Source organism: Centruroides vittatus, unplaced genomic scaffold, assembly GCF_030686945.1.
Source record: "Centruroides vittatus isolate TY-2023 unplaced genomic scaffold, ASM3068694v2 contig_361, whole genome shotgun sequence".
In the NCBI taxonomy this organism is placed as follows: Eukaryota; Metazoa; Arthropoda; class Arachnida; order Scorpiones; family Buthidae; genus Centruroides; species Centruroides vittatus.
In genome coordinates this window covers 79,827-95,149 of record NW_027122185.1, presented here as the reverse complement: position 1 = coordinate 95,149, position 15,323 = coordinate 79,827, and the positions used below count along the sequence as shown (strand labels likewise).

General features: G+C 27.8%; 1 protein-coding gene across 1 annotated transcript in view; it reads right to left on the bottom strand.

Moving 5' to 3' along the window:
• Window positions 1–15,323, bottom strand: part of LOC136975000 (F-box/LRR-repeat protein 20) — a 68,221-nt gene that overhangs the window by 15,623 nt on the left and 37,275 nt on the right. Inside the window, exons 8-12 of the mRNA XM_067269990.1 lie at window positions 12,460–12,586; window positions 10,664–10,738; window positions 10,461–10,591; window positions 6,641–6,701; window positions 2,151–2,195 (exon numbers count right to left, since the gene is read on the bottom strand). Coding sequence (XP_067126091.1) covers window positions 2,151–2,195; window positions 6,641–6,701; window positions 10,461–10,591; window positions 10,664–10,738; window positions 12,460–12,586 — 439 coding nt within the window. The remainder of the gene's footprint in view (window positions 1–2,150; window positions 2,196–6,640; window positions 6,702–10,460; window positions 10,592–10,663; window positions 10,739–12,459; window positions 12,587–15,323) is intronic.

The window sequence follows — 15,323 nt, the reverse complement described above, 5'->3', positions numbered from 1 at the left end:
GTCAAAGATGGCTGTTACATTTTGTTATGCATTACGCAAGTGGAGGGGAGGTGAGATGGGGTCGACGAAAAGGCATAGACAACAGTCGAGTAAAGACACCATGTTTAATAACAAACAATATTTATTAAAATCAACGAAAAATTTAATTACAATTCTAAGTTCACTAAGCTACAATTCTAACTCTCAATTACGCATAGGGGGAGAAATCAAGAGAGAGTTTACATAAGTCATTTTCATACCTCTTGGCAAAGTCTGTAGACGACGGAATATCCAAAATTATAGGCACTAGGTCAAAGTTTTGTGACTCCAATGAACAATTAATTCGTGGCTCGTCCACGAGCACATACGACTGGCAGATCGAAAGAGACTTCCCTGAGGGGGGGAAAAAGATGCAGTTTTTATAGATTCGCCGTGGAAACAGTCACGAGATCATTGTTAGGACGGAAGAATGATGAATTCGGATATTGAGTGTACAATCTACAATGTTACAAATTATATTTCCCACAAATTCAGTTGTTCACTTCTAAAATCATAAGAATAATTAATTCGGAAAAACTAGATAAAACCCGAATTTCACATCAGCAATCTTACTGCATTTGTCAATGAGAGTGATGTCAGGTGTATTGTAATGAATTGTTTTATCTGTGATTATGGCTCTGTTGTAGTATATTTTGTGTGTATCATTTTCTAAAACTGCCTATGGTATATATTTGTAGTAAAGTACCTGGATATTTAATAATCCGTGTTTGTGTGCAAGCTCTTAGTGTATTATACGGGGGGTGTGCAAAAGTAGGTATACAGTTGAGAATCTGAGAAATACAAATGTTTGGTGTTCATTATTATTATTTTTTTATCACCTTTTATTAGTTGTATTCCTTATTTGCGATTTAATCTGTACATAAAAATAAATATTTTTTCTTCCTATTTTCTCTCTCTCTTTTTTTTCATAACAACAACTGTATACCTACTTTTGTACCCCTGTATTTGCTATTTAATTATGCCTATGTAAACAGTGTGTTTGTGCTAAGAGATTGCAACCAGAAGTTATACGTTGTATTGTTTCTGGCAGAATGTGGCATTTTCTGCAAGAGTCATTTATTAGTGGTGTATCTTTCAGGATGTGTTTTCTATAGTTTTTAGTGTTTATGACCTGATCTTGAATGGCAATCGTAAACAATTCATACTAAGTGTTTCCTGCATGTCTCCACTCTCCTCTTTGATCCAGTCTGCTTCAGCATTGTGCATGACTGCAGTAGACCAAAGAAAAGACCAATTACAAATTTTTACTTCTTTTACTGACAGTTGCAAATTATTTTTTAAATTACAAGTACATTTTTACATTTTTATTTTAAAATACATTCAAAAATAAAAGTTTAAAACTAATATTAATTGTTTACGTGAAAAATTATAGGAGAGATCATTAAGAACTACAAGTATTATATAAAAGATATCTGACATTTTATATCACTAAGACTTCTAAAGGGAATTGAACTGAGCCCTTAGTAAAATATATCAATCAAGATTAAAATAGGGTAATGCTCCTTGTTGGAAAATGTAATTAGAAGAATCATTATGTAATTGAGGGAACACCAGTTTTCTAACAAATTGTGGTGATGATAAAGTCAAGATCCATGAAAAAAAAAAGCAATCCATTAGATAGAATACTCAAAACTTGGAGATATTCTTGATTTAAACTAAAAAATATTGGAAATAGACAACTTTAAAATCACTATACTCTTTTAGGGATACTTGGTATTTGTATATAGTCCTCCTTAACTTCCTTTGCTTTATAAATAACCCTGTTAATCCAAACTTTTCACTAATCTAGATAACCCTGTACAATAATTAGTTTCTGATTAGGGAAAGTATACTGTAATACAATTTCTAAAATGAAGAAGTTTTAAACAATACTATTGCAATAAAACTTTTTCAAATAGGGATTTGATATTAAAAAAAAACAGAAAATTATGGAAAAAATTTATATAACATTTTGATATAATAAAGCTTAAAAAATTGAAATTATAGAATGTAAAAAATATACAATTTCTAAGATCATCAGTATTGTATTTTTTAAAAAAACCTGGAAAAAAGAAGTGTTGCAATATATTAAAAAAATTATTATTTTAATACTGACATATTAATATACTTACAGACACACATTCTTCTAAATCCATTTTTTCAAGTAAATGGCAATTCTGTGAAAATATTATACCAAATTAGATAAATGTAAATAATACATTTTTACTCATATATTTTTAAATCCATAATAAATTTAAATTTCAAAAGTTATCTAGGAGAGTTAAATCTTGAAAATAACAAAATTAATATTACTATTATTTTTGTTACTTTCCACTTCATTCAATTGCATAATTTTAAAATATTCAAATATACAACATTTGATACAGCAAATGTCATAAGTAGAATTCAGTTGCACTACAAACCTCACAATAAGAAACTGGATCACAGCTCAATCAGTTTTAAACAGATTCATTATTGTAGTAATCCTTGTTTCCTTCCTGATGCACTCAAAATCCATGTACCAGACTAACATACTTTTTGAAAATATAAATCATACAAATGGACTGTCCCAGACATAAAGGTTACTATAATACAGGTGCAACAATTTCACTTCCTGATGCCACTCTTTACAACTTTTGGCTTGCAGTATTATCATCATGCCCAATAGTATTATCAAAGTTTTTTGATCAGAACATAATTCTTTCAGATAAAATTTTATGCAAACAGTGTAACATAGATTACATGTATTTTTAACCATATACAGTCAAATTCCATTAATACAAAGATGAAAGGACTGAAAAATTAGTACTCTGTATTAACAAGATTTGTATTAAGCAAACTTTACAAAAAGTCAATGGTTATACCATCAGGTGGAAAAAAAAACAATTTTCTCTGTTATTTCAGTATTTTATGCCCAAATATGTTAAAAATTAACACTGACACATTAATATACTTACAAACGTTCACTTTTATTCAGATACAGTGGCTTCAAGATAGAAAACACTGTACATAGGTGCATGGGGATGTACAGTACATCTTTATAGCAACATAAAGAAAAAATCAATGCTTGTTTTTCAACATTGTTCAGAGTTGGCAGAATGCCAAATTACTGGATATAACAGGCTCACTTAGCTGCCAAACTGAATCCAGGACTTGGATATGCATAAAAGTTAAACATTTAAAAATAATTTATTTGTCTGAATTCAATGGAAACAGCTATTTTTTAAATTAAAAATTACAAAATTTAGTACTGCCAGATAGATGAGATGGTTAAGGCATTGGCTACTGTACTAGAAGATCTAGACAAGTTGAAAACCCCCAGCAATTTATCTGGTACAGACCTCTTCTGAAATGTAGAACCCATCCCTCACCACCCAACCACCTCTACTATGAGCCTGGCCAAACCTACAACAGATCTGATAAAAAGTCCCTCTAAGTGCCCACAGGATGGGGGAAAAGCATTTAATATCAATATTTGTTTCATTATTGCCGTTATTAAAACAATTAAAAATAAGAAATATTTTGTAAATTATGGATTTTTAATTGAAAATCTCTCAATCCTGTTAACTTCCAATTTCTAATGCACACATCAACAGTCTTAACTAATTGTTCAACATTGTCACAAGGTGTACAAAGCACCAACTATAAGACAAGGTGTAATTTTTGAGTTGGAGTAAACAACATTGCAGGTATTTGCCACACCATTGCCACCAAGGATGATAACATGGATGTCAATAGCATTGTGGCAATGTTTAAAGTTGAAAAATGTGCCACCAGTCATGATGTGACTCATAATTTGTCTCTTTGGCTCAGGTGATTTCTAGAAAGCTAGAAACAATATGTTCACATTAAATGATAAATTGTTATTGAATTCAGATCATGAAACATTTCCTACTACATATTAATTGATATTCTCTATTAACCAAACCTATTAACATTGAAATGCTTATCCTCATTCATAGGATTGCAAATCTACTTTGCATTAACGTAGACTTAGCATACTGCAATGATGGGGTTTGACTATATATATAATTTTTGTTACAATATAACTTAAAAATTTAAAATTATGCTATAACAAAAATTATATATAATATATAACTAAACTTTAAATAACTCAACTAAAAAAAATGCAATCTAATAATACATATTTTAAAAAAATACCATGTAATCTACTCAAAATAAAAATTTCAGTTATTTTCACTAAAGAAATTTTTACATTAATAGTTACAAATTAAACAAATCAAATTAATGTACTAAGTGAGATTATATTGTGAGCTCTTAAAAGATTGCTTTGTTCTAGCAATCAAAATATATCCTCTATTACTGGAAAATAAATTAAAAATTTAGTACTTAGTTATGTACAGTACTCGTTGGCACGCCATTTGATGACACACTTATTTATTTATTTACATATTAATCAACATTGTTTTTAAACATCTAAAATTATTACAATCCTCTTAAAATTAAATTATATAAAATTATATATAAATTTCTGCATTATATATACATGAAGGTGTCTGTTATAAACAGATGAAAACATCAGTAAAAAATATGTTATTTTGAAGTATGCTGGTGTAGGTGTTTTGCAGGTCTTTTGTAAAATGATCTCTTAAAGCTATCTAAGGAGCTATGAATTTTATATTCTGATATTGTTTTATCCCAACTCACACAAAACAGCAAAACTGCTGTTTATTGAAACTTTTTTGTAACTTATTACCAACAATACTTTTATTAAGAAATATAATGTTTCCATAATTTTGTGATAAAGTATCTTGTATAATATGACAAGCTATATAAATGGTTTCTATAACTAAAAATTTTTGAAGTTGTAATATCACTAAAAATAGAATCATCTGTAAATATGAATAATATAGTAAAAATGCAATCTTTCTGATAAATTATTGTAGTAATTAAATATTTATTTTTTCCTAAATGAAATACCTGATATTTAAATTACTAAATTATTTTTAATATTTCAATATTTAAATATTAAAACTAACTGAAATATAATTTATTTTCAGCTGATTTAATTAAAATTATTCATTATACTAATTTGATAAATACTTTCTGTTAAAAATATAAAAAGAAAATACAATGATAATCCTTGACAAATTATACTATTAAAAATATCATATTATAAAACTATCAGTTCTTGTTTAACATTAAAGTTCATTGTAATAAATAATAATCATCATGACAGCAGTCTGTCATAATGCTATTTATGTTGCTTTATGACTAAAAATCCATAGACTCTGCATCCATAGATGCGAAATCAGACGTACACTCTTCAATGAATCTATAATTACAGAAATAATGAATACAATGTATAAATGATCAACAGTGATACAGTTTCTATGCATCAATGCCAAGGGTTTGTATGTAAATCTTACAATATTTGCATAATTTATTAAAAATTAAACCAAAACCAAGTGGAAGGACTAAAACAGGAAACTGATTACTAGATTAATTAAAATTCTAGATTTTTAAAATATCACTATCAAATACTTAATTTTTACATATTTAATTTACATAACATTTAAATTAGAATCAGAAAAAAATAATTTATAATTAAAAATTTTGTCAGCAATGTCAAATGAAGCTTTAGTAAAGATTAAATTCTTAGGTTTTGAATACTATCTTCTAAATAAAAAGGAAATTTTGTTTGTATGTTTGTGGCAGTGTCATATTTGTGTGATGCATTTGTAAATGTGTGTGTGTGGATTTGTAGTGTTGTCAAATTTTATCTTTTCTCATAACATTTTTGGAAAAATTTATTTTTTATTTATATTTTTCTATAAACCTGTTCCGGTATATTTTAAAGAAAAATTTTCAAAGCCCACAAATTTCCCTCAAATTGTCAAAAAAGTTCTTTTTAGCAAATGAATCAGTGATGTCACTGCCTACATATCAATCTGCCACTGAAAATATGCAACATATTTAACTTCATGTTCAGTTACTTTGGAAATGAATAAATTAATTTCCAAAATGAAAGTAAATTAATAAAACAATTTAATTATTATGAACACATTATCTAAACAATGATCTAAATAATGAATAACCAACTGGCTAAAATTGGTTGTAATGTTACCATTTAATTGATGTCCCTTCATCCAAATACTTTTGTAATTGAAAAATCTTAGTAATTTAGGTTCTTGCCTTCTACTAAAACCTGCTAATGTGGGAATATTTTGAAAATATATGAAAAACTGTATTAATATTATTTCCAATCTACTTTCAATTATTATCTCTTAAAATATATCACTAAATTGCTTCATTACAGATCAGTCTATTAAGAATTACTTTCATCATCATCATTTGAGAAAAATGTTTTCATCTTCATAAATACAATAGAGCAAATTTATACAAAGACAGATAAATAAGATCAAATTTATCATATTAAGAGAAGATCAAAAGAAAAATGATAAAATTCATTGACACCACAACAAAACCAAATATCCAATGTTTTCATAAGATAACCCAATCATTGTTAGATACATCAATTTGTTTTAAATATTCTGTGTAAAGACATGATAAATTTATTATAAAAATGTATGATAATACCACCTCTTAGAGTCTTATGTATTTATATTTTAATTTACTCACCCAAATTCATTCTTATTACCTTGGCTAATGCCTGGAAGCCACTATCTGTAAATTGAGAACAGCCTGCAACTTCTAATGTCCTACAGAAATAAAATTTTTAATTTTTATTAAAATTTGAAATTAAAAAAAAAAAAAATACTAATCATAGTCCATACACAAAATAATACATATTTTAAACATTGCATTTTAAATTGTATAATTACTTTTAAATATCTACCGTACTTTCCGGCATATAAGACGACCCCCGACTTTTGAGAAGATTTTCCTGGGTTAAAAGTTGTCTTATACACTGGAAAATACAGTATTAGTAATGGTGTTGCTTGCATACAACTTAATTTTTCCAAAAATTCAGTTATAACTCACTAATTTATTAACAGTTCCAATACCACAAGTAAAAATATACAAAAAGTAAAGTGCATACCAAAAATAATTCTAATTTACTGTTTTTTTTTTTTTTTACTTGTGATAATATACAAATATTTAAAATTAGTTTATAATTGATTTTATTTCTTAACAACCCAGAAATCATCCTGGATGAAGTATGCCAGTTTCTGTTATTACCAGATACACTTATAATATTTTAAGTACAACCATCAAAAAATATACAAAATTTTGAAAAATTGATGTTTCTTCAAATAAATGGTTTTCTGTTCATCTTAAAAAAATTACATAATATTTTCAGAAAACAATAGTACAAGTGGAAAAAAATCTGGTAACTAAGAAACCTATACTTACATTGCATTAAACAAAAACAATAAAAGACAAGGAACATTCCTTGTGATATTAACTATTTTAATAGAATAGTCAATTCTTTTGCATCTGACCCCAAGACTTTCTAGGCTTTTATACCCAAATTTTCTAAGAATATGCCTAATAAGACTTTTATGTTTCATGATAAATCAAGTATATGATATCTATCTAAATCTTAAACAAAAACTTGGTAATATTATTCTAGAAACCCATTACAAACTACTTATTTTTCCTTTGCAATTATATAAGTTTTCCTTCTCACTTGCAGAAGTTTTGTATGCCATTAATATATCTACTTTTAATTCAGATTATATTCCAGCTGCATTGTATAAATCTGTTTCTGTTGTTATACAGTACTCTCCAAACTTTTTCTCATTATGTTCAACCTAGTTAGTCCCCAATCAATGAATCTCCTCGATAATTATTCCAATTCCAAAAAAAATAAAAACACTATCCTATTACTCTTTCCCATACAATTGAAATTGTATATTTTGTAGAATTTGTTTTCCTTTATCTAGTAAACTCCTTCCTTTTCAACACTATGGCATATACCACCATTCAATGATGACAAACTTATTGCAAACTCTGTCTTACATAATTAATGTAAGACTACTATGCAAATATGATATTAATCCAGAATTTCATTCTTGCTTTAACAATTATTTTCTATTAAGAACTTATAAAATTAAAATAGGCAATTATACTTTCCTTGATTTTGTTTCTCTATGCAGCAATCAGCAAGGATCTGTTCTTAGTGGCCTTTTCTTTTCAATATATTTAAACCACCTTCTCTCCCAACTTAAATCTCATGTTGTTGCTTATGCAAATTACAAAATTAATTTGTTCTGATCTATCTATTTTACAGTCTGATATCTATTTACTACTAAATATTTTTAAATCTGCTAACCTTAAAATTAATATTAATAAAACACTTGCTTTGTGTTTGTGATAGTCACACGAGTGTACAATAGTCCACAAGAGGCAGTACACAAAAAAACTAACAACAAATTATTTATTTTTTCATGTGATTAGCAATATACAGGATTCTTTCAGATTCCAACTCTTAATGTCATACAATATCCCAAACTGGGGCGAGGAATCAAGCAAATACAGAACAAAAGAACACGCTCGTGACAAATAAGAAAAGACAGACTTGTAATCTTATGACTAACTTACACTAAATTACAAACTAAAAAGTAAAGGAAGAATAGCAAGAAGTTTTAATATGATAGAGGAAGTTATAAGGAATACTCGGGTTCTCTGTTTGATATTGAAGCTCTTCTGGTGGGAACCACTCTAAATCATTTCTCACTGATCTTTTTCAGATCTCTTCGAAGATTCTCCTTATACAAGGGATGTTGTCTCTCTCTCTTTACGTTAGCGGGGTCCTTTCTCTTTCTGTAGGCCACCTTTGTCTCCCTTTGTCCTTCTAGACGACAAGAGAAGCATAACTTTTGCACGTCTACCTTCACAGAGAGTCTGACCCAAGAATGAACCTTCTTATCGTTCTAGCAACCTCAGGGACTTCACTTCTAATTGTTAACATGGTTCATGGAAAGGGTTAACCCACCCACAGGAAGGAATGTTAATAGAAAATTCAAGAAAACAAAAGGAAGAACAAAGAAGAAAGAAAACTTAAAACTAAACTTATATCTAATATATACATTAATATGGCATATTGCCACAGTTACACATTGATCCATAATCCTTCAATGCCTGTTTTATACATTAATTCTAATCCAATTAAATATGTATCTTCAATTAACAACTTGGGCATAGTTTTTGACACCAGACTTACATTCAAAAATCATGTTGATGAACTAGTTAAAGCTCTTGCTATCAGACATGGAATTTTATGGTGATTTTGTAAGCCCATCTTTAATAAAAGAGCATTGCAGACCATTTTTTATGCTAACTTTCATGATGTATTAATTATGACTTGCCCATATGGTCAATAACTGCACCTTCCCTTTTAGACAAGATTACTTCAGCTATTAATAAGATATACCTTATGTTTAACAAAATATGTAGCCTGCCTTTCACTCGACTGAAATATCGCTAGACTTTGCCTGGGCTTCCCATCTTTCTTTGAAATAATTAAATATTTTGACCAGCTAATTTATTACAAATATTTTAACGGTCTTATCTATCAAGATTGGCATTCACTCCAAATCCCATTGAAAAAACTTTGCTCATTTACTTACATTTTTACTCTCTTTATTATCTAAATATCCCAACAATTTTTTTTACCATATTTTGTGAATAATTTTGATAAACTTTTATATTTTAAACTCTGTTTTTAAAAACAAAATGTAAAAAGTGCTATATTGGGATTTTTTGTTTGTTTTTTATATAGGTTTTGTAGGGAATGGAAATCAAATGTTTAACCAGACTTTTCCTGAAAATTGAACAAATAAATAAATTAGTTATTCACATGCCCATCATAAACTCTATAGTTTTCCTCCTCTTGCAGGCATTGGGTTTTGGAACATCTATCATCACATCACAGCACTCTGGTTGTGGAGCTCTAATGTCATACAATCTATTTACCTGTTTATTCAGGTTTCATTTCTGTGTACAGTATTGCATACCAGGATGCCAAACTATTTGTCCATCTGCTTCCAAAAAAAATCAGTACTGGAGATCAACAGGTCATATCATTCACTGCCTTTAGATAGTCTTTAGGCCTATATACATTTAGTAATTTGGCACCTTTCTATGCAAGGAATAGCCAGATTAGCAAGAGTCCAGTGTATCATGTTTATAAATAAATTTCAGTATTGGTAAAACATATTGAGAATTTGATGCTGATGTGATATTTAATTTATGATAGAAAAAAAATATTATTATTATTGTTATTATTATGCATGTCCATTAATAAGAGTTAACATAAACTGATGATTTCAGTTTTCTTGGTTGTTCTATATACAGCACTTGAAAGAAAGGAATTAATGACTAGTACTTTATAAGAAAGTATTCTTAATTTTAAACCAACATTAACTGAATACAGAAAAACAAAATTTCTGATATTAAATCATTAGTCTATTTATGAAAATATTAAATAAGGATATGTTTAGATATTATGTCACCTTAAATTATGGCATCCTTGTCCAAGAGCAACAAGAGATGAATCTGTTAAGTGTGAGCAGTTTGATACACAAAGATAATACAATTTAGGACATTTTTGACTAATGCATAAAATTGATTCGTCTGTTATATTCTGCAAAATACATATTTTCAAAGTTTTTAAATAAAAAGTTAATATACTACAAATAAAACTAAATGTTCTTACCACACACCCATGTAGATTTATAACTTGTAAATTTGAACAAAACCTTGTTAATTCATAAATAGCTTCATCGTTGACCTGTTAAAAATATTTTGTATGTTACTTTTTCTACAAAAATATGGTATCTTTATTACTTATTTTACTCTAATATCTATAATTTACCAGAAAGGTCCAAAAGATTTGCAATATTAAGATTGCCTAGACAAGGTTAAGACTACTAATAGTGCTCTATGCAATGTCTGAAAACATATTAGGAAAACCAAACTTAAAATTGCCAGGCAATTGTTTGAATATTGGTATTTTTGTTCACATGTTTCACAGATCTTAAATTTACCCAAGCTAGACAAAGTAAATTTCCAAAGTCAAAAAGCATATTTCCTAATATTAGTGGACACTATATAAACTTTTTCAGTTTGCAGCTATACTGTTTATTAGAGAACATTTACTATTAAAGGACACTGTTTATTAGAATATAGTTTATTTCAGTATTTGTCAAGTTTCACTGCACAAAAAAGTGCACCATGCAAAGTAAAATGTAAAATGAAAAAGCTGCTATGTAATTTTTGATGCCATAATTCAAGCTCTTGTGCTAATAACTTTTTTCATAACAAGTCCACATAAGATATATCTTACTAAAACAATATGAATCTAAGAATTGAAACATGTCAGTTAAAGAACAAACAAAAATTCAATAAGTAAGTTCATACTTCAATAAAAAGTGTTCTCAAAACTTTTGTTTTTTTTTATCTCATACCTATTTAGACTGGAAAAGCAGACAATGTAAAAAAAAACAAAAATTTAGACATTGCCTAGACATTCTTAAGGTTGCCTAATTTGTTTTCATGCTGAGTCTTGCTCAAATCAGACTTTGCCTAACTTTGTTGGGTGAACTTAAGATCATCCTAGGTAACATGAGAACAAAAAGTATCAATATTTAGACATTGCCTGACAATCATAAATTTGCCTAATTTGTTTTCAGGCAAAGTTCAAAATAAAACTTTATTTCAGACAATGCATAAAACACTGCCAACTGTCTTAACTCTGCCTAGGCAATCCTAGGATTGCCAATCCTTCAGACCTTGCTGATAAATCTACTGTTTTGATTTTCTAAATGTATGATTATAAAATACCTTTTTATCAGCAAACATTTTACTACATACAAGTACTTTTAGTCTAATTTAGACCTCTTTCAGGTACTCAATATAAATTCTATAAAGTATTCTAAAGGTGGAGAACCTGAAGATGGTCTAATTAGACTGGAAGTACTTGCTCATAGTAAAACTTTCTCTGGTAATAAGGTGTTGATAATTACACATTTAGTAAACATATCTTTCTAAACCAAAATATAAAATAATACATAGGACAAAATTCAAATTTATTTGCATTCAAAAATTCTGAAACTAGAAAAAATTTTAATCAACAAATTATTAAATTATTAATTTTGAGCATTTATTAATATAGAATACATATATAAACATTTATTAATTTCACATAATATTTTTTATTTTTATTATTTATATATATACATTTATTAAATTAAAAAAATTAAATTTATGGATTTATCATTATTCACAAAAAAAAGAAGGACATTTGTATTCTAATTTTACAGTAAGATTTATAAACTATTTTAATTAGTTTCACAACAGCAATAAATATATATATATATTGCTGTTGTGATATAAAGTATATTATATATTACAAATACAAATTGGCAGTTTAATATAAAATTATTATTTCTAAATTCCTCAGAAATATATAAATAATATCTACTTGGATATTTCATAAATATTCATACTTACAAGTGAACATCCTTTACTAATAAAAGATTTTAGTTTAGGACAACCTCGTGCTAAAGCTTCAACACCATGATTAGATATTTGATCACACCACGAAATATTAATATTCTCCAAATTTGGACATCCATCCCTGATTTAAAAATAAAGTTCATAAAAACTGATGTATTAATTATAAATTATCATTATATAAATTAGCTACAAGACAATTTCATTGAGGTAACCTAATGAATAATAAATGCAAAATGAACATAAACAAAAGATATAGAAAAAACAATGACAGAAAATAATTTATTTTGTAGTTATCTTACAGGAAGTAAATGATTTAAATAAATTGTGCATAATATTTCATAACAGATAAGACCAAGAAAAATGTTTTGTATAAAAAATATGAAGTTCTTAAAATATTATAACAAACTTTTTTAATTGTTTAATAAAAAATAATCCAAAAAATTTTCAATCATTTTCAAAGTTTTTCTGTCTTAACTTATTAAACAGATATGCATAAAGCAGGATAAAATATGGTTTGCTGAGAGAAAAAAAATTATTCTAAATATTACAATCATTTGATCTACGAAAGAGAAAAGAAATGAATTTATTGGATTCTTACTTTTTGCAGATAAAATTTGTATAGAATATCAAATATCTAGCAAAGTGTAATAAAATAATAAAGGCTACTACAGCTTCTATTAAGTTACAATTGAAAAAAATTACAATGAAAATATTTAGTAATATTAACAGGAGGAAAACATAGTAATAAATTTCTATTGTATTTGTACAGCTACATACAGATCTGTACATGTATTTGTACAGATGCAATCAAATCTAACTGCCCTTTCAAATTATAATAATTATGGAAAATATAAGTATATATAAAAAGATATACAAATTCTTTTTACACTTGCTTTGGTCACCCAACTTGTTCTCAGTAGCCTTGTATCAGAACTTGTTGAAAAGCTATCAACTCATATCAAACAACTGAGACAGTCAGCCATATTGTTTTCTTGTTTGTTTTTTTTTTTAGTTTATAAGTTACAAAAACATATGTGTGTATATATATATATATATATATATATATATATATATATATATATATTCTTTCTTTCTTCTTCCTTCATTTCTGCTTTATTTCCGCTCCTTTGTCTCAACAAATCATATATCAACCATTATCGCTGGAGGGGGAGGATTACCCCTTCTACGAACCGAGGGTATTAGGACTTCCCCGAATTTGGAGAGGGGGAACAAAAGAAGAGAAGAAGCCCTAAGGGCTAAGCTGTAAAACAACGGACACTTTTTGGGTTGGACCTCGAGGAAGACGCAGCGCCCCAGACTCGAAAGAGGGTGAAAGAGAGAAGACTGCAGTCAACGAGACAGAGAACCTGAGAAGACCAGGGAGAGAAATAGATACGAGGATCCAGACATAGAATCGCTCGTTTATTAGAGAAAGAGAAGGAATAACGATTGTGAGGACGAGAATCGTTAAGGACATCAATCAGACAACTTGGACCCAGGTACAGTACTTACTACTTTCTTTCCTATCGTTCCCTTGCTTTCCTAAGTCTATCCTTTTCTTTTCCTTATTATTTTAAGTTAGATGTAAGTTTAGTTTTAAATTAGTCGTTAAGGTTATTTGTTTGTTCTTTGTTATGCGGGCATGTGGAATCTGCCTGTAAAAATAATAGGAGGCGACTCACTCCCCTGTAAAAATATAGAAGTGAAATTGTGTCGGGTTGGGATCCATGTATTAAAAGAATCGCGTTCGGAGAAAATAAAAAGGAAAATTCATCATGTGAATTTTTATCTCTGCATTGTTATTTGTAACCATTACTCGCAGACCCATAAATATCTCCTTCCGAACAACCACACAGCAACAAAAATCAGCATTCACAAAAAGGGATTAAAAACATTTTAAAGATTTAAAAAATTTGTAATATAGCAAAAACAACTGCAAAATCTAAGACAGTAACACAACTATTTCAAACAACTTGATACAAAACTAGAATTTTCTTCTCAGTTGAAATAATCATGAATTATTTTTAGTTGAGTCAGTTTTAACAAGATTATAACTAACTTATGGTTTAGTAAAATATAATTATTTTAAATATCAAAGTATTGCTGTCTGATTTTCTTGATTCTAAGATGCCTCATGAGTTTGGAATCAAATGTTAAGATTTCACTGTATGAAGGGAAAAATTTTAAGCTTTTTTAAGTAACAACAAATTTGAAAAATAATACAAAATGCTAAGAAATAGATAATGTTCAGCAGTTCTATTTACATGCTCTTCTGTATACATAATAAATTTTTTAATGCTGCATCTTAATGTTATTTTAAAAGGTATTTAAAAAAATTAAAATGAAGTTTAAATTAAATGCTCATTACTAGCAAGGCTCACTTGAACTGTTGAGCAACATATCTAAAAATATCTATTACTGATACATAATGTACCATGTCTCACAATGACTACTGATTATTATTTTGGACAGTGTAAAATGCCATCAACTGTAAGCCATCTTTATTTTGACCAGCAAAAATGGTTAAAAAAAATCCTGCCTTAAAATTAAGAAAATAGCATAAGACTTTTATTTATAGTTATACATAGTTATATATATTGTTTGTCTTTCTATTTCTGAGATTTAAACAAAATATTCAAAATTTAGGATAATTGTCTAGTTTACAGACTAGTTTGCATAATCACATTAATGGCATTTTAGAATTGCATTCTATAAAAATATCAAGATTATAAATAACAAATAAATAAATAAATATATTCAATATCAATTTCTTATTATTAAGAAAGTGTTTATTATAGGTAGACAATCTGAATTATTGAACTTTATTTAAATTATTGGAATAAGGCTAAATTAATAAT